The sequence below is a fragment of the Tympanuchus pallidicinctus genome, unplaced genomic scaffold (assembly GCF_026119805.1).
Source record: "Tympanuchus pallidicinctus isolate F22 unplaced genomic scaffold, pur_lepc_1.0 scaffold11, whole genome shotgun sequence".
NCBI classification, from domain to species: Eukaryota; Metazoa; Chordata; class Aves; order Galliformes; family Phasianidae; genus Tympanuchus; species Tympanuchus pallidicinctus.
This window is the reverse complement of record NW_026294627.1, coordinates 1,547,436-1,571,152: the sequence shown is the minus strand read 5'-3', so window position 1 is coordinate 1,571,152 and position 23,717 is coordinate 1,547,436. Positions and strand designations below refer to the sequence as shown.

Below are 23,717 nucleotides of genomic sequence, written 5' to 3'. Positions count from 1 at the left end.
AGGGATGAAGACAGTGCAGCTTTTTCATCACTTGCATTTCTGGTGCCCAGCAATCCAACTCAAGGGTGCCACTACCCCACACTCACATCAGCATCAAGTCAGGATGTGGCCCAGGAAGATACAGGGGCTGGGATGGACTTCTGGGGCCAACATTGCCAAAAACAAAGCACCTCAAGGCTAAACATGAAAAATCCCTTTAGCTGCCCTAGCTTCTGGATCAGACCCAGACTAAACAGTTGGATGGAGACTCACTGCATGACTCTTTGGGGCCCCGGTGATATCACCCAAAGCCTTGCTTTTATAGGCCATGTTCCCTGTCACCCTTTTGTTTTGCTGCTCTGGTCCCTCTGTGAGGGGTGTGCTGTGGTGGGGGAGAAGAAATTTCGGCTAGGAATAACAGAGAGAAATACAGAGCAGGGCTGAATAGCAGGAAATACTTCCAGATAACAAAAGCAGGGACATGGAGGCCTTGCACGTGAATCATCTGCAGCCAGCCCCAGGGCAGGAGCTCACTCCTCTGAACCCCTCATTTCCTGCACCTTTCTGCTTGCAAAGGCACCTTCTGCAAAAGGAATTACTAGAAGAGCTTCCTTTCCTTAAGAAGAGCTAAAATACATTCATGCTGCCCTTCGGCACGTGAAATTGGTGTTATGGAGGATGAACATATGACAGGGTGGTGCACAAGCACTGCTCATCAGGTCTTCATACAGCAAGTTCAGATCGTATCAATTCCTCCCTGGGAACTGGGTCTAGTTATGGAAAAGTCATTTAGCTGTGGAGATAATTCAGGTTGGAAGGGAGCTTGGAGTTCTCTGGTCCAAGCTCTCACTCAAAGCAGGGCCAGCTTTGATGTTAAGGCCAAGTCTGGAGGTAAATCATGTTCTCAGGCCTTGTGCTGGCAGGTTTTGAGTATCTCCAAGGATGGACATTCCCCACAACTTGTTTTCTTTTTGTACTACCAATCATTTTGAAGCCTTTTCTATGCATTTAATAGAAATTTTCCATTGAAATTTGCTGTCCCTGTGCATCTCCCAGCACAGTTTGTCTCCATCTTTCTAGTAGAAGCGCTCCCAGCCCACCTGGGGTTTCCCTTGTGTCCCTTATTCTCAGATGGTCATAGCTGTCTGATAGTGTAAGTACAACCTCACTATTTGATATTTTGTTTTTCCACCCCATTCCAAATGAGACACTCCAGCATCCCAGCAGAAACACAATCAGTGCCCTCATGTCACCCAGGGAAATCTTTATTTTCCTAAGATCGACAGCACAGCATTGAACTATTGAAATCTTTCCAACCAGAGAACTCCCCTAAAATAAATACCAAGGGAAATGTTTTCCACACTGTGTCACTGTTGTTTTTTTTTTTCCCTCCGAGTTCACTGAACACAGCAGCACAGAGCAAATATGGATGCTATGATTCTGCAGCTCCCACTGGCATCTCTTTGAGTAGAAGCCATCCCAAGCCATCTTTTGCCTAGGAGCAGGAATGTCTATTGGCAGGAGCTGGCTTTGGAGCCTATGTGTTTTTGAGTGATCTTTCAAATAGGTTCTAGTCTTGTAAAACGTCCTTAAAGCCTCCAGCCAGCCATAAATGATGCTTGATGCAGGAAGGCTTGTGTTGGCCCAGCCGCCTTGGGGGTGGGTTTTGCATGTAGCAATTTGGTGCGTACTCCAAAGGCTAATTATGTCTTCAACGATGGGAGAAACCTCCAGAAGAGAAGGTTTGACAGCCAGAGATACACACCAGGGTGTTTTTTATATTGCTATTAATTCCCTGGTTCCCCAGTGAGCTGAGGAGGAGCTGCCGTGCACCCCGTCAAGGCTCACTGTGCCCTGCAGGCTCGCGCTGCTGCAGCTCGGTGTTATTAACGCTGTCAATCAAACCTCCCCCAAAGTGATGCCACTAACGAACTCACCGTGAACTCTGTCGTGGCAGACGCATGATTAGCAGGGATCAGCACTGCGGGGCAGCCCGTCTCATGGGTGTGCAGCTGAGAAAAGGCTCTAGGAAGCAGCAGCGCTCAACCGAGGTCTTGTCCATCCCTTTAAAGGGAGCGAGGAGCAGGCAGCAGGTGAGGAGACAGTGCTCAGAGGGCAGTGGTGTGTGTTTGGAAGGGGTCTCGGAGCTCTCTTGGGGACATGGGTTTGGGTGGCCATGGTAGGGCCCAAAGGTGCTTGGTAAGCTGCACAGGTAAGCTGCTTACCTGAGCAGACTCATGAGTTTTCCTCACTCCCTGCTCTTTCTTGTGAAATCTGTCTTCTTCCAAGATGTATTTATTTCCTCTGAGTTAGGACTAGCATAGGGAAGGGAGAGGTTTTCTTGCATGAATAATCAAACCAGCATCCTTCTGTCCATCAGATGAGATAACAAGCCTGCAGGGACACAGACAAAGACAACATTATAATACAGGTCACCAGCAGGTTATTCTCCTGTTCTGAGCGTTACTCCATGGTGCAGATAGCACAGCTGCAGTAGGCAGCTGTGTCCCTTCTACAGGGACAGGTATCTGGGAAAAGCTCAGCCCCAATTACAATTGGTGCTGTTGTTGCATGTAACAAAAACAAGAACACCACCAGGCCAGCCAAAACATCCAAAATGATGCAGAAGGCACTGGAGAGTGTCACATCACATGCTCCTGTGACACCTCCATCTCTATTGCCAGTTCCTAGCAGTGATCCTGCTAGGATGCTGGAAGTGGTGGCACTGTGGGCTTCCAGTGCACTCTGAAGCATCCCCACTACAGCTCGTGGCCATGGGAGAAATGGCAGGAGCCTTTCTGTGCCCAAGACTCTTCTAGCTCATAGTGAATCTGGGATACTAGGACGTGTTTGCACCTCTGCTGGGTTTGCTGCTTCTAATCATTCGGTCTCTGATTTTATCCTGTGTGAAACATTTGCCCAACATCACAGATCGGTCACTTATCCCACATGCCAGCTTGGTTTATACACTGTGATATGTGTCAGATTACATTTTGGAAGACTTATTTCACACCTGCGGTGTGCTGTGCTGCTGTGGGCAAATGTGGCAGCAGGGGGAGAAAGAATAGGGTAGAAATATTTCCAGGGAGTTATTTCTGTTTGTCCTTTTCCTTTCCTTTTTCCATTTTTCTCTCCCCTTCCCTTCCCTTCCCTTCCCTTCCCTTCCCTTCCCTTCCCTTCCCTTCCCTTCCCTTCCCTTCCCTTCCCTTCCCTTCCCTTCCCTTCCCTTCCCTTCCCTTCCCTTCCCTTCCCTTCCCTTCCCTTCCCTTCCCTTCCCTTCCCTTCCTTTCCCTTCCCTTCCCTTCCCTTCCCTTCCCCTCTTTTCCCCCTCATCCTGGTGATGAATCAGCCATCTTACTTCTCAACAGCCAGGGAGGATTCACGTCATATCATCAGCATTATGGGGATGGGCTTTATTTTTAACAAAAATACTTAAAAAGAAGTACTTGCCAAGCATCAAAATATCTGTCAATGATGTTAAGGCCAGATGCAATTTAAATGGGAAGCAATCTGTTGCAGGCAAAGGACCACACAGCTGAAGACGTATGTCACACAGGTACCATTTACAGCTGTGAAACTGTTGGCCTTTTTCCATCATAAAAGTGTTAAATAAACACAACCTTTGCCTCACACTGTATGAGGCACAAGCTGGCAGCAGCAAGGACGTCAGAACAGCCAGGAGAAAGAAAATAAGGAGAGGAAACAAATTTGGGTGAAGGAGGAGATGTGTGTTGGCCATCATGGCCAACCCATCCCCAGTCACATGTTTTTCCCATCATGGTAGGAGGAGAAAGGGACCTCCCTGGAAACATGATTTTGGAGCATGGAGGTTCATACAGACTTGTATTTTCCTGCAGTTTGGCCTAAATCCTGCTGTAGTTTAGCCAGGCTGAAGCAGTTCTTTTGCAATCAGCTTATATTAGGGTGTCACCAGTGCTACCAGCCTACATGTTATACCATCTTCTCTGCCAAATATTGACCAAATGGGACTTTCCATGACTACCAGACAGACAACAGAAATCTAGAGAAGTTGTGGGTCTTGTAACAGAGATAAAAAGGGAAGCTGTGGTAGCATCGCTGTCATCTTTTGCAGTACATCCTCCTCTTTTTTCCCTGAAAGTCTAGAATCTAGTTACTGTACTTTGTGTCTTTTTCAGTGCAACTTCTCAACCTTAAGGGATGTCTCAAGGCTTGATTCCAAATGGTTGAAAAGCAGTAAAGCCAAGGAGCAAGAAGTGTCTTCATTCACATAGTGGCTCATGTGATTGCAAAACTTCATCTTTTTCCAGACACCCTTGCTAATCACAGAATCACAGAATCACAGAATGGCCAGGGTTGGAAGGGACCTCAAGGATCATCAAACTCCACCCCCCATGCCACATGCAGGGCCACCAACCTCCACATTTAGTACTAGACCAGGCTGCCCAGGGCCCCATCCAATCTGGCACTGAACACCTCCAGGGACAGGGCATCCACAGCCTTTCTGGGCAGCTGTTCCAGCACCTCACCACTCTCTCTGTAAAGAATTTCACCCTGACATCCAACCTAAATTTTCCCTCCCTCAATTTCAAACCATTTTCCCTTGTCCTGCTGTTATCAACCCTTCCAAAGAGTTGATTCCCCTCCTGTTTGTAGGCTCCCTTTAGGCACTGAAAGGCTGCAGTGAGGTCACCCCGCAGCCTTCTTTTCTCCAGGCTGAACGAGCCCAGCTCCCTCAGCCTGTCTTCGTAGCGGAGGTGTTCCAGTCCCCTGATCCTCTCTGTGGCTCTTCTCTGGACCCTCTCCAACAGCTCCCCATCCTTCCTGTACTGGGGGCTCCAGACCCGGACGCAGTACTCCAGATGATGCCTCACAAGAGCAGAGTAGAGGGGAACAATCACCCCTCTTCTGATGGAGCCCAGGATACCATTTGCCTTCCGAACTGCAAGGGCTCACTGCTGGCTCATGTTAAGCTTTTCCTCTATCATGGCCCCCAGGTCCTTCTCTGCAGGGCTGCTCTCAAGGACCGCTCCTTCCAGTCTGTATGGACGCCTGGGATTCCTCTGGCCCAAGTGCAAAAAACTCTGCACTTTGCCATGTTGAACCTCATTAGATTCACCCAGACCCACCTTTCTAGCCTGTCAAGGTTCCTCTGAATGGCATCCCTTCCTTCCACCGTGTCAACCACACCACTCAGCTTGATGTCGTCAGCAAACTGGACATAGAACCATTGATGACCACCTGCGGCCTTTCAACCAGTTTCTTATCCATCGAGTGGTCCACCCATCAAATCCACATTCCTCCAATTTGGAGATAAGGATGAGGTGGGGGACCATGTCAAAGGCCTCGCTCAAGTCCAGGTAAATGACATCGGTCGCCTTTCCCTTGTCCACCGATGCCGTCATTCCATCATAGAAGGCCAGCAGATTGGTCAAGCATGACCTTCCCCTGGTGAAGCCATGCGGGCTGTCTCAGATCACACACTCATTCCTCATGTGATCAAGCACGTCATCCAGGATGATCTGGATGGGTGCCCATCTCTTAGTTCTGTAGGGTGGCAGCAAAGAAGTGGTTTTATGTTAAGAAGAAGAAGGTGATGGGATGTTTAAGAGCTAGAAAAAATATTTCTAAGATCGATTGGGAAATCCATTTTGAGGAGATGGAATAGCAAAATCGTTGCTGCTGCCTGGGGAAGACAGTTTTGTGTTTGTTTGTTTTTTTCCCTCCCTGACGGGTGCATCTCTGTCATGCATGTATTCTCTTTGTCTAGGAGCAACCATCTCATAGAGAGGTAGCTGAACATCTCCTGGACAAAATCAAAATCTGCCAGCCCTGTCAGTCCTCTTGCTAAGCAGTTTGCTTCTCTGCTGCATTTGGAAGTCTGTACAGAAGATGCTTTCCTGGCACCAGGAGCCAGTTTGAGAATCAGTGCAAAACTAATTAGCTTACAAATCTCAAAGACACAAACAAAAGCAATCTGGAAGCCTTTGAGAAGTGTGGTCCAAACAATCACAAAGGTTTCTTTCCCTTATTTCAGCCACCAAAGTATCCAAAACTGTGGCACCCTGATGCAACTGGACGCCTAAGATCTAGCTCATGCCCTGTCACCTGTATGTGAAGACTGATGGGGCTACCATCACCTCCCAGGGATCATCATGGAGGTCCTCACACAGTGCTCACCTTTCTGCCTCTCCAGGGTTATTAAAGATGTGGCAGTTGATTCTTCCTTTGTAGGGACATCAAGTGTTTTTTTACCTGCCCTGACCTCTCATGATCACATGAACCCAAAACCTGGTGGTGAAAAAATAAAATAGAGTAAATCTCTCAAATATCCAGAATTGGGGCAGGGTGGTGGAAAAGGAATCATTTTGTGTGAATTGAAAGCATGGGCCTCGCCCTCCCTCACCCTGCTTATCCACGTGGGCAGTATCCATCCCATGTTGTTCAGATGCTTTCGTTTCTGGTCAGTCAGATGACCTAAATGCTTTTGTTGAGCTTGTGTTGGTGCCCTCTGGCATTTAATAGACAAAAATGATGTTTTATTCAGCAAGAACTCCCATGAAGCAATACTGGTAAGCACCTGCCTCTCTCCATTGACTTAGAATCATGGAATCTTAGAATGGTTTGAGTTGGAAGAGACCTTTGAAGGCCATCTGGTCCAGGTCCCCTGCGATGAACAGGGACACTCACAGCTCCATCAGGTGCTCAGAGCCTGGTGACCATCAATGTCTCCGGGGACGGGGCACCCACCATCTCTCTTGTCAACATGCATCAGTGCATCACAACTCTTATCGTAGAAAAAGGAATCTTTGTTCAAACCCCAGCACTGGCACTGATAACTGGCATTTGTTTTCCAAGGCTGCTACCCATAGAAATCAATAATAACCTTTTCTTTACTAAGGAACTTCCTTTGTACCCAGGAGCAGAAGATGCTGAAAAACAAACGAAGCTTGGATTGCCCCCTGGCATTATTCCTGATATTTAAAAAGCCGAACCAGTTTCCCATTGGTTTCATTAGCCTTTCTATCCTGGCATTTAAACAGAGATGGAATTGGCATGCTCAGTATCTGCAGATGCTCCCTATGATTCTCTCAGGGGTTTCTCTGAAGGGCAGGATGCCCAGAGCTCTGTGTCCAAAGCTCCAGGACTCCTCTGAGCTGCTGAAAGGCATTTTGATATTGCAATTGCAGATTATCATCCAGGAGTGAAGGATATTCGGGTCCTGAGAGTGCGGCTGAGCAAGGTCACTGTAAGCCTCAGGACTAATGCTTCTTGGAGTCATTTGTATCTTAAGCCATAATGATATTTCAGTGCTTAATTCTCTCAGATAACCAGTGAGATTTGGGTACCGAAGTCCTGGGTCTGTACACTGCTTATATGGACGCCTCGAGCAGTGTCCCAGAGCATCCCTGGGTGGGGAGGTGTCACATGCATCTGTGTCACTGTATCCATGACAGTGGTTTTCTGGCCCTCATGACGTGAGCAATGGGTTTGACGTCCCCTCTCTTCTTGGTTTCAGGCATGGAAGAAGCGCTGGTTCGTCCTGCGCAGCGGTCGGATGAGCGGCGACCCCGACGTCCTGGAGTACTACAAAAATGACCACTCCAAGAAACCCTTGCGTGTGATCAACCTCAATTTCTGCGAGCAAGTGGATGCGGGACTGACCTTCAACAAGAAGGAGCTGCAAGACAGCTACATCTTCGACATCAAGACCAGCGACAGGACCTTCTACCTGGTGGCCGAGACTGAGGACGACATGAACAAGTGGGTTCGCAGCATCTGCCAGATCTGTGGCTTCAACCAGTCCGAGGAGAACACAGGTACCGTGGGAGCCAGGTCCTCAAACAAAGCATGCCCCATCCAATTCTCTCAGCAGGACCCGAATGCTCTTTCAGTCAGACCTGTAGGAGGAAGGTGCTGCTCTGTGCAGGACTAGAGGATCTGGAGTAATCTCTGCATGACTCCGCGTGTATTTCCCACCTTTGATATCCAAAGCAGAGCAAGTTTTGCCTGTGCAAGCTACCTAATTCACTTTTTTCCCTATGACTGTAGCCCTCTGAGCCTCTTATGAGAAGTTGATGGGGTTTGAGATAGCTTTTAGCTGCAGCCTTTGTCCCCATCCATTACCACATTCCCCTTGAAAGTCATGGGAATCAGCAGTGAAAATTCCCTTTGTTCAGCAGTTTCAGTCCCTCATTGGAGAGCTTTACTGGGATTGCAGGACCATGTCTTTCCTCCTGCTTTGGCTGTCCCCACCACTGTCATTGTACTGTGTGATGGATGTGCATGTCCTCTCTATCTCCATCACTATTTCCTCCTGAGAAAAGCTTGGGTGGAAGGAGGTAGATATGGGATAGTCTCCTGGAGCAACAGGGCCTATTCCACTCATCATTTTCCACCATCCAAACCCAGCTGTGCTTTGGCAAGCTGCTGCAATCAGTGCCATTGAGCCACCTCCACATCCCCAGCATGACTTGGGGACTTTCACAACCACCTCACCAAGCCTGGCCCTCAGAATGGTGCCACCAGCTTCCAGCCCTCCAAGGGCTCCACAGCTTGCTCAGAGGCACTGGGAGAGGTCACATCCAGCACGAGGTTGGTCTGAGTGCCTGGGGTGCAGCATTGTGGTCTTGATGTTCTTCCTATCAGCTGTGGGCATCTTATCTCCACCTTGGTTTTATCTCATCCGGGCCTTTATGTTATCCATGCCTTTACCTCATTGCGGCTTTCCCTGAGGACCCAGCATGCGCTGCCAAAGGATGTGGAATGCTGAGTCCTTTCAAACCTCCTTCTGGCACACACAATAAACCCTCTCTGTGTGCATTACTGTTTTATCTCATCCTCAAAGGATCTTCAGAAATCGGCCTCGAAAAGCACCTAACCAAAGGGGACTTGGGCTCCATGCTCTGCGTTTATGTAGCAAGCACCCCTTAGCAACATTCAACTTGAGTCTGTTTTGGTCCAGTGCAGAGCAGCTGCAATCTGCGTGAGCTGAAACCCTGCCAAGATCTCGTCAGGCAGGACAGCAAACAAAGCATCACAACAGCACGCGTGCAATCTCCCCTGAGTGACGCATTAGAGGGGACGTCACCTTGGCAATGGGTGTACAAGTGGCAGAAAGGATCCTTGATAATGCCACGAGTGTAATCTGGCAGGGAAAGGTCAGGCTAAATAAATTGCATCCCGTTGCGATGTCAGCGACGCAGCTTATTGAGAGCTGTTTGGTTGCAGGATTTTCTATTTTCATCAATCACAGAATCCTACGAGTTGGAAGGGATGTTCAAAAAGGCATCTGGTCCAACTCCCCTGCAATGCACAGGGATACCCACAGCTCCATCAGAGCTCATCCAGCCTGACCCCAGGGACAGAGGACCACCATCTCTCTGGGCAGCCTGTGCCAGTGCTTCCCTACCGTTATAGTAAAAGATGTCTTCCTTACATCCAATCTAAATCTCCTCTCCTTTAGTTTGAGTTTTGCGTGCATGCAGCTGGGGGAATTTGTTTTCTTCCCATTTAGTAAAACGAGCTTCCATGTGGGGACAGCAGGATCGATACTGGACTTCGCTGAAATATAAACCTGAGCATCAAAAGGAAAAACAATCTTGTGCCTTCAAGTGCATCTGTCCCAAAGGAAACATAGGATTTTTCAGGCTGCAGAGATGCAAGCGATGTTCCCCACAGGACCACGGAGTGACATCAGCAAATGAGAAACAAAACTCCTTATTTGTAACTAAATCACAGCTTGTTAGTGCTGGAGGGAAAGTACCCACTTGAAACAGTACCCAGCTGCCAAAGAGCAGTTTTCTGAGTCAGCTGTGAAAGAGCCTGTGACAGGAATGCAGCAGATGTGGCCAGATGCTATGGAAAGAGGGAGCATGAATTATGCAGGGCTGGTGCTTTGCTTTGGTGTTCGCAGGAATGGTGACCTCTGCAAGACGCCTTTCATTCACTGTCCCTGCTAAGCAATGTGAAAACACCATTTCTGTGGTTGTCGCAGAGTGGCTGAGGCTGGAGGCACCTCAGGGTCCTTCCAGGCCATCCCTGCCTTGGAGCAGGGTGCCCAGCACCATATCCAGGGCTTCTGGAGCTCCCCCAGGAGCAGCCCCCAGCCCCTGTCTGCTCACTGCACACAGCAGTGAAGCCTGGTGTCCTGAGGGACCTCCTGGGCTCCAGGCTGTGTCCCGGGACCTCTGGGCCACACTGATCAGCATGGTGTTAAAAGTCAGTAATTGGATGGACAAAAAGCAGCAGGAAAAGATAAACATCATAGGCAGTAGTAGCTCTGTGCTAATTGTAGCAATTAATTACCTCCACCCACTTCTCCCAGCAGTCAGGCAGTGTGGTGTAATGAGATCAGAAACCATTGGTGAAGCTCCCGTGCACATCTGCTTTTTCTCTTTCCTGGGGGATGCGGGGCGCTGACTGCATTATGCCAACCCCAGGGCCTGGGTCTGGCCTCAAAACCAGGTGGCTCCTGGCTGGGTTCATAGAATGGTTGGAGTTGGAAGGGACCTTTAAAGGCCATCTGGTTCCAACTCACCTGCAAAGAACAGGGGCACCCTCAGCTCCATCAGTGCTCAGAGCCCATCCAGCCTGACCTTGGGTGTCTCCAGGGATGGTGCACCCACTACCTCTCTCAGCAACCTATGCCAGTGCCTCCCATTCTTAGTGTAAAAAACTTCTTTCTTATATCCAGTCTAAATCTCCCCTCTTTTAGTACGAAACCACTTCCCCTTGTCCTGTCACAACAGACCCTGCTGAAGAGTCTGTCTCTTCTTTCTTACAGCCCCCATTCAGATACTGAAAGGCTGTTATCAGGTCTCTTCCCAGCCGGGAGAGCACATCACCAGCAAAGGTGCTTGCTCACTACAGGGTGCCTCCATTGCTTTTTAGCACAGCCAGTGAGCAAATGAAACCTGAAAGAGGCTACAGGCAGCAAGGTTGGATGCATACTGCCTTGCAAGGATTGCAAGAAAAAAAGGCAAAACGCCTTTGCAAGAAAACAAAGAAAAATAGGCCAAAGAGCCCTTTGTTGCTTCCTTCTGCCAGCAGCTCAACAGGAGATGGTAAATTTTCTGATGCTTGGTTTTTACATTAGTGGGTTGTGTCCTGTCTAGACTAGGAGGCTCTGAGGATTAAGGCACGGATGGAGTTTAGTGTGGTGCTGCTGTCAGTGACCGCCAGCTGTGCTCCACATCTGGCTCATCAAAAGGAGCTCGTTTCAGCCTCAGGGACTGACACGGCTGCCCCGGTATCACCGGTGAGTGCCCCAGCCTGGAAATAGCTGTGTAGCAGTGAGAACGCTTACTAAAAGAGGGGAAATTAAATTAGATCTGAGGTGTTTACCCAGACGGAGCGCAGCTCTTTGTTTCTGCTAACGCCTATTTACTTAGGTAGCTAATTACTGCTTTGAACAAGAGGAGCCTTGCAAGGAGGGACACTGTGCAACAGCTCTGCCTTTAATCCAAACTGTGATGCTTCCTCCATCTGGAGACAAAAGGCAAAAAGTCACTGAGGTTTTGCTTGCTTTTATCAAGTTTTAATCCATTCTGGGTGGGAATGTGGCTAGTTATGTCCCCTCAATGGATTGCAGTGTGTATGTGCTTAACACACCCAAGGTGCAGCACAAAGGAAGGCATCAGCTTTGCTCTGTTGACCCTTGTTTTCGAGAATATTTCTTGTTATCACACAGCTGTTGGGTTCCCAGGGCCCCTCTGCTGGGTGCTGTGCCCAGAGCCCGACTCCGTGGCCACAACGCTGAGTTTCCAACCATCTGCATTTTCCCTGCCCTAGTGGGCAGGCAGCCAGGTCTGTGCTGCGAACTGTATTTTCTCATACAAGCTTTGCTTGTCGGGGGAAGAAAGAACAGCAAAATATATATATATATATATCTATTATAACAATCCTGCTAAACTTATCTCATGTGCCTTTAACTCCTTCTGGAGCTGATGCTTCAGCCAAAACTCTGACGTCTCCTATTTCTGATAGGACTGAGAGGTGCAGCTACATGTGTAATTTAATTTCTCATGGACCAGTGAGTACATCCTTTCAGGGGACCCATGCCCAGGTTACTTATTTCAGATGGGTTGGTACCTTCCTGTTTCTGCCCCCATCCATCTATCTTCTCTTTTTCTTCTGCCATACGACGTGAGCTCTCTCTTTGGTCATTGACTCATGGACACCAAGCAAACCCTTGGTGGGTTTTCATGTTTTATGAAAACCAATTTGCTGCCTGTGTACAAGAGACTTTTCTCCACAGTGGAGGGAGGGAAGGCAGTACGTGCTGAGGTTTCAGTCTGCTTTGCACAGTTGGTGTCTCAGCTCAGCCATGATGTCTCACCCAATGCTCAAGGCTTCCCAAGTGCTCATACTACGGCTTTGCCCTAGCAAACAGCAACCCGATCTCAGCCAGGCTTTTCAGGCCACAGTGAAAAATCAAAGAGAAGGAGCAGTGATGCATTAGTGGATGAGTAAACGTCGCTGCTCTGAGCTGGAGACTGAGGGTGAGCGGAGCGTGGGAAAGGGCCAGCGCTGGCTCCTGCCCATGGGCTGTGCTTGGCAGCAGTGGCCTCTTCCACCCAGCCTGGGCACACATGTCCCCAGCCAAAAGAGAGTCATCAAGTGCTATTTTTTTTTCTTTTTTTTTTAATATCATCTGGGACTTCGTTTCTTTTATTTCTTCTTTATGAATTCAGCGAGGTGCTCCCAGGATCTGGCTCCCTCCTTGCTTCATCTCTGAAGCGTTGCACCCTGTTGCTGGGATCAATCCTCAGCACTCCGCAGGCTTTTACCATCTCACAAAATGCCAGCCAGGGCCCAGCATTAATGTTTAATCGGGAGCTGAGTCTCTCTGCCTGCAGAGGCTGCAGAGCTGTTGGTTTCCCAGCTGGAAAGAGGGGACTCTCCTTCCGCTTTCAAGCTTTTTCAGCTGACTCCCAGCCCTGCATGCGTGGGCTGCCTGTAGTCTGTGCTGCTCAGTCCATGTGCTGCTCTTGCTCCCTTCTCACTTCTTTTCCCAATATGCCTTGGTCCCAGTATCAAGCCAGCAGTGCCTGTCGCTCTGCTGATTCCCTGCAACCAGGTTTATGTGAGTGTTTGTTGAGGTGAAGGGTTAAATCACCACACAAAGGTACCGCCCCCAAATTCTGTCCAGTGGACAGGAGCTGCCCGAAAGCTCAGCAAAGGGGCTACAGATAAGACCAGAGAAAAAACGTTGATTTGTGTGCCACCCACCACCCAAAACCACCACCAGATCACTGGTGTTCACCATCCTTGCATGTAGGAGCAGGGTACCAGGGAAGGTACCCTGGGAACCTAAGCAAAGCAGCAACCCCAGGGCAGCCCCCACTTTCCACTGTCTCCACCTCTGTTGTGGCCAGGAGGAATGAGACCAAAGGGGAAGCACTAATGACCAGGTACTTCCTTGCTATTGTACCCGGCACACGCCTGCTTCCTTCCCTGCTCGCACCCTAGATGAGCAGTGAGCTGTGCTGGGAAGCATGCTGATGTTTGAGAAATGGGAGAAAGGAGGGAGGTGCAGGCACGTCCTTGTGTCTCTGAAAGCACCCAAGCCCCATGTGCTGTATTTTGGAATTTGTCACCCTTGCTGAATGCTACACCCTCCAGCTGGGTCAGGAGGACTTGATGCTTCGGCTCCTATCAACTCAAGTTGATTTGCCTTGGGTTCATCTTAATAACCATAGCTGGTCATCATCTTACCTAGAGGCCAATCTGTGTCCCAGCAGACGGCACAGTGCTCTATGGCAAGAGATGAGCAAGGTTATCATGGAATCACAGAATCAAAAGCCACTAAGATCATCTTGTCCAAATATCAACCCATCAGTGGTTGAGCTGAGCTTGAACCATGATGGGTATGAGGCAGACTTGTCTTAGTTCACTCCATGTATCCAAGTGTGTCTTGTTAACAAAGACGTAATGCACCCTGCCCCATTCAACATTTGGAGGTGGCCTGCACTAGGGCAGCAATATGGAGTTCCTCTTTGAGCCCCTTCCTCTCACCCTAGGGATGTCACCCTGCAGCAATCCCTGTAAATTCAGCACTTCCTCAGTGTTCTCATCAGTGCTTTCTGCACTCAGCATCATGGAGCTCTTCTTTTTAAAACACAGTAATTCACATCTAGACCCACTGGTTGCACATCTCAGAGTCGTTTGGATCAGTTTCACCTGTCCTCTAACGTGTGTGAAGAATTCCTAACAGAGGAAACCTCTGTGGCTGCAGATTTGCTTTGGGAGAACAAGTGCAGATGTCACATCTCAGCCTGATCAAGGCCTGATCCAGTCTAGGTAGTATGGATAGGGAGACCCAGGGGCCTGAACAGTTTGCTCCAGGCTGATGATTGAGCACCACGTGCATGTGAATGCCTCCTTATATGAGTCCCAGTCCATTCCTTAGTCATCCTGCCTCTTTAAATTTGCTCCAAACTTCCCTGACCCTGGCTTTCCTGAGCTGAAAACAGCAAGTTATTTTAAGATCCGACACTGTTCAGCTTTTATTTCAGTGTAAACAATACCAGAGATGGAGTAGTCTTGGCACAAAAGAGCAGCTTGAGAGCAGTTAAGTGCCTGCTGGCTTTCCCCCCTCCTTTTTCCCTCTTTGCCTTTGGAGATGAGCTAGTTCAGGTGCTAACGAGGCCACTGGCAACCAAGGAATTTGCTTCCTAGAAGAAGGGAGCAGGGAGAAACAGTTGCTGATCCCTACCAACCCATCGAGGGCTCCTTACTGTGATTCGCCTCGTGTTTTGGCTCTCCACTGCAACCAGTGCTGCTGTCAATGAGACTCATGGTTGAAATAGGGCCCACTTCTGGGGAGAAGGTGGAAAAAGTCTGAAATGGGGTGAATTGTTTGTGCCCTAAAAGTGTTTGTTTCTTTCCCAGGACTCTCCAGGAAAACAGCACTGCTGAGCTCAGGTGGAGACTTTACTCCTAAAATGATGCTGAGATGAATCCAGTCCATCTCAGGGCTGCTGCCAACACTTTTGAGATGTTTGGCTTTTCAGGTTGTTTCATCTGACATTATTCTATTTACATTGAATGAGGATCAGCCCCTATATTAGAGTACATATGATACTGGGGGACATGGTTTAGCAGGCATGTTAGTGACGGATTGGCAGTTGGACTTGATGATCTTTGTGGTTTTTTCCAGCCTTAATGGCCCTATGATTCTGTTCTTCTGCACCTTACTCTGCTTGCTGTATCCAGTTCTTCACCATGTCGTGTTATCTGCAGAAACACTGCAGAACTGGAGTCAACACAGCACTGCTACGATGGTCACTGTCCTTAATACCCAGAGCAGATTGTAAGCCTGTGTATGCCAGGAAAAAGACCAAAGCAGGGATACAGAGGAGTTTGGAAGCCGGAACCAAAAGAAAAATTCTTAAGGTGTCTACGTGATTACAAAGCCAAGCTTCTGGGTTCAAGAGTCTGATGCCATTGAACAAAGAATCATAGAATCATTTGAGTTGGAAGAGATCTCTAAAGGCCATCAGGTCCAACTCCCCTGCAGTGAACAGGGACACCCACAGGTGCTCCATCAGGTGCTCAGAGACCATCCAGCCTGACCTTGGGTGTCTCCAGGGGCAGGGCATCTACCACCTCACTGTGCAACCTGTACAAGTGCCTCACCACACTTACCATAAAAAACTTCATTATATCCAATCTAAGTCTCCCATCTTTTAGTTTGAAATCTTTTCCCTCTGTACTATCGCAACAAATCCCGCTAAAGGTCTGTTCCCTTCGTCAGCAGAGCATGTTGTGATGTAATTGTTTCAGACATCTGAGGGTTGCAATGCTGGGTCAATATTTTCTTTAGAATTTGGGATTGGGGAATTGAGGATTTTTCAATTTTATTTTGACTCTGGCCATTTTGGGAGAGATGAAGATGGAAGAATCTAGGAGATCTCTCAGCCTTTTAACTGTAAACCCGTAGCAATGCCATTCCAGGAGAGACCGCCAGTAGACTGGTGTCAGTTGAGTCCCCTCTAACCATACCCTACAGTGATGGGAACAGTCAGAGGAGCACCAGATTTACCAATAAGGAGTGCTTCTGTCTTTTCTGCAAATAATAAAAACATTAACCTGCAGATTAGAAGATGTACATGGTGCTTTCCAAAAAAAAAACTCAAATATTGCAGGTGCAATGCAACCTGGCTGAACTCTGTCGAGGATGAATATGGAGCTGGAGGTGTGGGGCTATTGGGGAAAATTCTGCCCCTTCCTGGACACAGTCCCACTGAGTTCATTGAGGTAGGACTGGGATTTAAGTTGGGAGGGGAGGAAGAAATGTGAATTTCAGGTCTTGGGAGGGGTTTATTATTATTAGAGCAAAGTCACCCAGCCTTTCCAGCACAGGTTTCCAGCAGATGTTGGCAAATTGTATTCACGCCTCTTGGTCCTGCCCAGGACTCACTTGTGGACCAGATACTCTGAATCAGAAAACCATCTGACATAATTCTTCATTTTCTAATTGGCTTTTATCGCTACAAGCCCTGCAAGCATCAGGTCAGCCCCATTAGTTTAATGGGCACAGAGGAATTTTTAGAATGACTTACTGACCGTGGAAAAACGAGTGCAGCAGACAGTATCAGCATCAGATCAAAAAAGCAAAATCATGCAAGGCCTTTGAAAAGAAAAACAGCTGATGGGCTTGGAGCAAAGCGACCGATGAAGCGGTACAGTCTGAGCACTGCTGAGGGAGGGAGGGAAAGAAGGAGGGAGGCATTTTGGGTGTCAGCCAGCTGGGAGGGAGGACGCAGCCAGATTTGCTTGTATTTATATTTCCCAGAAGAGTCTTGGGCCGTGTAGTGCTGGGATTTGCTATGCTGCACCCGATCTTCAGAGCTCTGGGGCATTGGGATGAGACACAGGCCTGCAAGTGATGGTCCGTGTGTAGAGCTCAGCCCCGGAAATGTGATGGAAGCAGGACCCCAGACTTGTGTGCGAGCAAGTTGGAGGATGAGGGAGAAAACCACAGTGACCTCTGAGTCAGATAATGTAGGGCCGACATGCCTCCCTTTTACTTCCCCCCGTGTACTCCATGACTTCCCTTTCACTTCCCCCATATGTTCCATGCTGTTCCCCCAAAGCATTTAACGTGGGCCTTCTTTATACCTCCTGAGCACTGCTTGAGAATCACGCTCTGAAGGCTGGGATAGACTCAAGCACCCACTTTGCAGACCCCAATACCTGTTTGTTTTTCTGGTTTCCGTTGCTTTACATTTCCAACTAAAACAAAGCTTTTTAAAGCCTGCAAGAGAATATTCTAGTGGAGCAGGAAGGAGCCTTGAAGCTGTCGATTACTATGAACTTTCCATGACACCGCTCAGCATTTGTTTCCAGACTGATTTTTATTTATGAATGCAGTAGCATTTATTACTGATTTTATCAGCAAAGATAACACTTCTTCCTTAGATGTTTTCTACGCTTCGGTTATAATTACTGCCTGCTTCTCAAACACATTTCTGCACTCTTTAGTGTGGCACAATGTCAGAGCTGCAACGACGGCAGTTTATTATTGGGACTGTGGGGTTACACCTGATTTGAAGAATACATACAGATTCCCATGTTCCCATGCATGCCTTCATCTGAGGACATCTCTCAGAGACCCTCATAGTGCAGATAGAGCCAGGTACTCTGCTTTCTGCTGAAGTGGGGACTGCACAAGCAGAAGGGAGACATCACCAAGACACAGCATAGAGACATTGGAGCATCTTTTCTTCTGCCTGCAGCCATTGGCTACCTGTCCCACTCAAGCTGGAAATGGTGTTAAAAGGCACACTTGGCCATAGCTCCTGAAAAAAAACATGGCTTAGTGGAAGTGGCGGCAATGAGTCAACAGTTTGACTAGATGATCGTAATGGTCTTTTCCAACCATAGTGATTCTATGAAAAATGAGACTGTCTAGCAAAATGTGATATCATCTATCTCTTCTGTGCCCAACTTGCTCTCAGTCTACATCTTCCCTCTCTGAGAATCAAACGTGGCATGGGTTTAGTCTCCGCTAGTCATCAAAGGACGTTTCGCTGTTAGTCCATGCTTGTAATCACTTTAAGCCACATTAAGAGACCGAATTGAATTCTTACAGTTAAGCATTAAAAGCAAAACAAAAAATAAATTAAAAAAAAAAACCTTTTTTGATGTTATGGAACTCAAATGCTGTTGGCTGTGGAGTCTCCATCCTTGGAGATACTCAAATCCCAACTGGACTCAGTTTTAAGCTGCCATAGTTCCCCCTGCATTGAGCAGGAGGTTGGACTACACCATGAGGAACAGATGCAATCAATCAAAAGGCATCTGATGTAATTAAAGGAGGAAGGAAGAAGTTTTTCAGTCAGAGGGTGGTGAAGCACTGGAACAGGTTGCCCAAGGAGGTTGTGGATGCCCCATCCCTGGAGGACCCCACATAGCAGGGAGATTGAAACTAGATGATCACTGTGGTCCTTTTCAACCCAGGCCATTCTATGATTCTATGATTTTATGATCTTCAGCAGTCCGTTCCCTCCTCAGGTATTCTTTGCTTCCTGCATTTATATGAACTAACACTGCAGGGAAATATCAGACTTCAGAGCAAGGTGAGGAGGAGGGACATCTTAGCAATCGCAGCAGGTAAAACTGGTGTTAGCATTGCCTCAAAGGTGGAAGGACAGAGCGTGAGATAAGGCACTGCCCAGCAGAGCCCATATCTTAGCATGTTGTTTGATAACCCTTGGTGCTGGCTAAGTCCAGACTCCTGTTTTCTTACCTTTTTCACTCTGTGTGATGGCCCTAGTAGTCTTACAGCTGCTCTGAGTCAGGTGGGGAAGCTCTTACACGTCTCAGCCCTTGCTGGGGGTTCAGCTCCCTTTTGTACTTCATGGGTCACTGTTATATGCATCTGCCTTGTTTGCACATCTGATTGACAGCCGCCCTTTGTCTCTTTGTTAGGGTAGAAAACAACATTTCACCTAAAAAATTTCATCCTGTGTTCCTCTAGCTGCACATGACCAAATTCCTTCCTGGCCAATGCAGCTGCTGCTTGGCAATTTTTGGTCTGATTGCCTCCATCATTTTACTGCCAAATATATAAACTGCCCCTGTTCTTGTACACTGTTGCTTTTGAAAGTAAACTGGAGTTGAGTGACTCACTGCATTTGCTATTTTTTCGTAACTGACAACAGATCCCCTTTTTGAAGCATTGGGCAGGCGTTGGGTGTGCACTCAGGCACTTGCAAATTCTTCATCACATGCAAAAGTGAAGAGAATGGTTACTGCCCTGCCAGTGGCCCCATCCTCACCTTCATTCTCTGGCAGGTCACCCATTCTGCTGAGTACCACCTTGTCTGACATTGGGATCTGTGCAAACCATTCCCTCAAGCTTGCATATACTTTGCACAGGCTCAATCTTGACATAAAGCCTTTATGATGGTAATTATTTTTGCTGGCTTGCCATAATAGTTCAAATTGCTCTCCAATGAGTCATGATAAAGTCTTTCAAATATCCACTTGAAATCCATAAAATCCACGCTGAGTCTTTTTGCCAGCTGATGGTTGCTTCTATGATTAGTGTTAGAGTCAAAACTTGGTCACGTGCCACCCTCCTCTCTTCTAGAGGTTCACCTCAAAACAGTTCTTGATGGAGAAGACTTTCTTTTAATATCTCCGTCCCAATACTTTGACTCCAAATGTTTTTTACTCATCCCCAAACTTCATTCCATGTCTCTAAGAATGGGGTGTTGTCATTTGTGATTTTGTGACTTGAAGCTCAAGTTTATTACTTTTACTTTTCTTTGTCACTATCATCAACTCCTGAAGGTTTGCCATCCTGCTGGCTCTTTTGTGATGCTCCAGAAACTCAGTCTCACCATTTCTGCTACTTTCAAGAGGAGCTCAGAATACAAGCATGTGAATGCTTTGAATTTCTTTGGTGTGTCAGAAGGACTGTCCTCTCCCATATCCGTCATCCATGTTTCTATGCAGATGGGTCCATGATGTCCCTCCTGAGTTCTAGCCCTGGGCAAACAGTGCTTCTTGCAGTAAAACATCCACCAATGTGCCTCAGTAATGGAAACGCAGGCTGCTAGAGGGTGTCTCAGTGCTATTTGAAGGGAGGCCCAGCTCTGTGCTCATAGACCTGAATAATAGAATCATTAAGGTTGGAAAGACCGCTAAGATCATCTAGTACAACCATCAACCCATCACCACCACTACAAAGGGGTTCATTTTGCAGATGGAGTGGCTTGAAGAATTAATACTTCCATCAGTGCAAACACTTCCACAGCTACATTAGATAAGTTAAAGTGTTTGCTTTAATAAGGGTGGTAAATGATGAAGTGAAGTGTAAGTCAGTTCTTCCTGAGGTGCATTGCTGTGTGACTGATCACTGTGAAGTTCTCAGCTCTCTCTGAAGAGTCTGGAGATGGAAAGCTGAAGCAGTCTGCTATGGTCTGCTCCTAGTAATTCCTGCATTCCTGTGGTCGCAGCCAAAATCCATTATATCATGGCTTGTTCCTCCCAGCATCTGTGGACAAAAACAGTTCCAATGCACCGCGTATTTGTTGCCAAGCCATATTTTATCTCATGAGTGAAGGTCTGATAGGGACGGCGTATCACCCGTGATGATAGGGATAAGAGGGACACGAGTTACTAGATTAAACCCAGATCTGCTTCAACAGCCACCTATTTAGAGTGTGGTTTTTCTCAGAGGTGGTAAAAATTCACTGTGTTCCTTTTCTCTTGAATTCATTTTCGTCTGTTCTCAGCATCTATTTTGACTCATGCATTTTCATTCTCAATTGAAATGGATTTTCAAAAAAAAAAAAAAGAGTTTCACTGAGAATTGTGCTTTCACCTTGCACGCAGCAGGGTTTGAAACTGAATGGTCTTTAAGGTCCCTTCCAATCCAAGCCTTTCTAAGACTCTGTAATCTGGAAAGTGCATAGCAGTGGTTTTCAGTCAAAGTCAAGAGGTCTCCCCTCTTGAATCAAAACTCTTTGACCTTCTCCCCTTCCTTTAGAATTCACTTATATTCTCTACAGGTTTCTTGTAATTTCTGGCTGCGGATGATGCCTTGTCAAGCTCCTGTTTTGATGAAATGGCATGTTCCAGCTGGAGGATGTCAGAACATTTTCAACTGGCCCTAAGCCAAACATGAAGCACGGGGAGCTGCAATGGGCCTAAGCCAGTCTATGATTCTATGAGGATTTGGGTCCAGGTGTTGGTACCATCTGCAGTGTGCACAAGGACAGTCACGGCCATAGAGGTGATAATGAAATCTGGCTTTTCTAGATGTTAGGGACAGGCTCACAGCACTTCACAAGCTGTGTTTGAATGAGAAAGTGGAGGGAGAAGAGCTGCTCAATAAGGAGAGTGCATGAGATGGTTCCCATCCCATAAGAGAATGCCAAGGGAGACAGAATTTACTCCAGTGCTGAGATACTGCAGAATGTTTTGCTCCTGAGTCAGATGAGATTGTCCATGTGGAAATGTTCATGCCCAGAAACAAGAATTGCAAGAGCACAACATAGAGATGAAGTAATGGTTACCAAAGTCCAGCAGGATGTTAAATGCAGCAGAATTCAGGAATCCAGCCACTCCTGGAATTCCTTCAACTATCCAAGCTCCTGCTTGGGATGGTCCCAAAGGGGACAGGGATGAGGATGATCCTAACCCAAAGGCACTTCTAGGAGAGGCTGCTGGCCATGTGCTTCTGAGCATGAATACTCCTCTAATGTATTGCTGCGCTGCTTTCAGCCCACGCCAGTACTTGCCTTTGGCACAAGCCCTGCTCCCAGTCCCTGCCAAACCAGTACAGATGTTTTAACACCCACCGGAGCCCAGATAATTACTAACAGAGCTGGGAGACTGGTTGGGGTTGTTTTCTTTTCATTGACTGAACTTTCAGTCATTCTTAAGTGAGACGCTTCTGACATTGCTTTCAAAGACATTTTTGTGGGCCACGTTGCTAATATTCATTTCATTAAGGGAATGCCAAAAAGCCCCAGCCATAATGAGGATCCCACCATTTACATAACAGTGACCACAGATTGAAACAAGTGCAGGGAAGACAGGTGGAGCAGCAGGAATAACATTTTGATGGGAAATGAGCTGGTTTCTATTCAGGGGCTTTTTAGCCATGGCAAGGCAAAGCTTGGCTCTTTTTCAAATGGATTTGGGGAGTGTCTTCATTGGGATGAGACATGGTGAGCAGTGACCAGAGGATGCAGCAGACTGTCCCATTCCTAGATCCTGGTGAGAGATGGCACTCATTGAGGGCAGCTTGTGAGCAGAGCAGAGCAGATGGAGGAGGGAAGCCAGCAGTGAACACCTTGTTCCTTTTCTGTGCTTCTATATCCCTAAAATACAGGAGGTTGGCCCATGACCAGGAGCTATATTGTCCTGCACCATTTGCAAACAGTCAGGTTGGAATTTAACGAATACGAATCATGAATGAAACCTCCTGTCAAATACATCTCCCTGGGGCCATTTAGAAGATATCAGTAGGAAGGAGGGCCAAGAAAGTCTTCCCAATTTTCATGGCTACACAGACTCCATGTCTTCTCACTCTTTTTCCATCAGCACACTTTGAGACCCTCCTGCAGAAGCAGGTTTGCTTTCCCATGCCATTCATTGTCCCAGCTGCTTGGGTTACAGATCGTAGAATCATTATGGTTGGAAATGACCAGTAAGATCAACTAGATGGGCACAGACCCACCAGCCATGGCTGGATCAAGCCATTTTCATGTCTACAAGCTTTGCTGTGAAATTCCTCACTCACCATGTCCAGCCATGAAGATTTTCATCTGACATTTTGTTTCCAGTTGCTGTGGAGACCGATTTAAATGAAACTCTAGTATTTTGAAGAAGAATATGATTATAAGACATTTGCAATGCAAGGTCCCAGGTTAATAGCATTAGCATATTATTTGAGTATGGTGATGTGTAGGGAATAAATTCTAAGTCCTTTTAGCCATCATTTCATATTAAAAGAAGAGGGAAGGAAAAACCTGGTACTGAATCTTTATCTGGTACTGAATCTTTTCTGTGACTGAACTCACTATTTCTGCATGCATAAAGCTTTGGGGGTCACAGGCATTTATAACCTGATGGCAATGAGAGTCGCTCCCCAGAAGAGATCTTTTCTTTCTTCACCTCCACTGAGCATTAATCGACTGCATAATGGGCAGGATTCTCATTATTAATGATGGATAGAGGGATGTAAGATGTTTTTTTAAGCAGAGTGACTTTTGCTGGAGCACCGGTGGTGCAGGGTCCCTTGAGTGTTGTGCAAGGTGCTGTCCTCCCAATGCGTGCAGAGATTTTATTCTTTCTGTTTTGCTCCCAATTCATCTTAGTGATGGATTTGCCTTGAGGACCTGTTTGGATGCTTCTGATGTGTGTACAGGGTAAGTCAGTAGCCCTTAAATAAGAAAAATGCCATGCAATAGCTCGGCAAAATGCTTGTTCTGAGAGCTAAAGCTACATCCCTGGGAAAGGAAGTCCTGGGTCTTCAACAGTAACTTCCAGGGAGAACAACTGGACAACAAAGAGCTGAACTTCCAGCAGGAAAAAAAAAATAACCAAGGGAAAAGTTCACCTCATTTTTGAGTCTCTATCCCTGCAGACGTAGGGATTTTCAGGGATGAAATGCCCCCTGCTCACACTGACCCTGCTCTCTGGTTCAAGGACTCTGTGTTGCAGCAGTGCAGGTGAATGACTCTGGGGGTCTCCTCTTTTTGCTTTTTGAAGTTGATACGGCTGTCAGTCCC

At 47.3% G+C, this 23,717-nt stretch overlaps 1 protein-coding gene across 3 annotated transcripts in view; it reads left to right on the top strand.

Moving 5' to 3' along the window:
- The window catches only part of GAB2 (GRB2 associated binding protein 2), a 95,265-nt gene that overhangs the window by 45,211 nt on the left and 26,337 nt on the right, over window positions 1–23,717 (top strand). For all 3 annotated transcript variants that reach the window (XM_052669798.1, XM_052669788.1, XM_052669805.1), the window contains exon 2: window positions 7,478–7,778. In XM_052669798.1, the coding sequence (XP_052525758.1) occupies window positions 7,478–7,778 (301 nt within the window). The remainder of the gene's footprint in view (window positions 1–7,477; window positions 7,779–23,717) is intronic.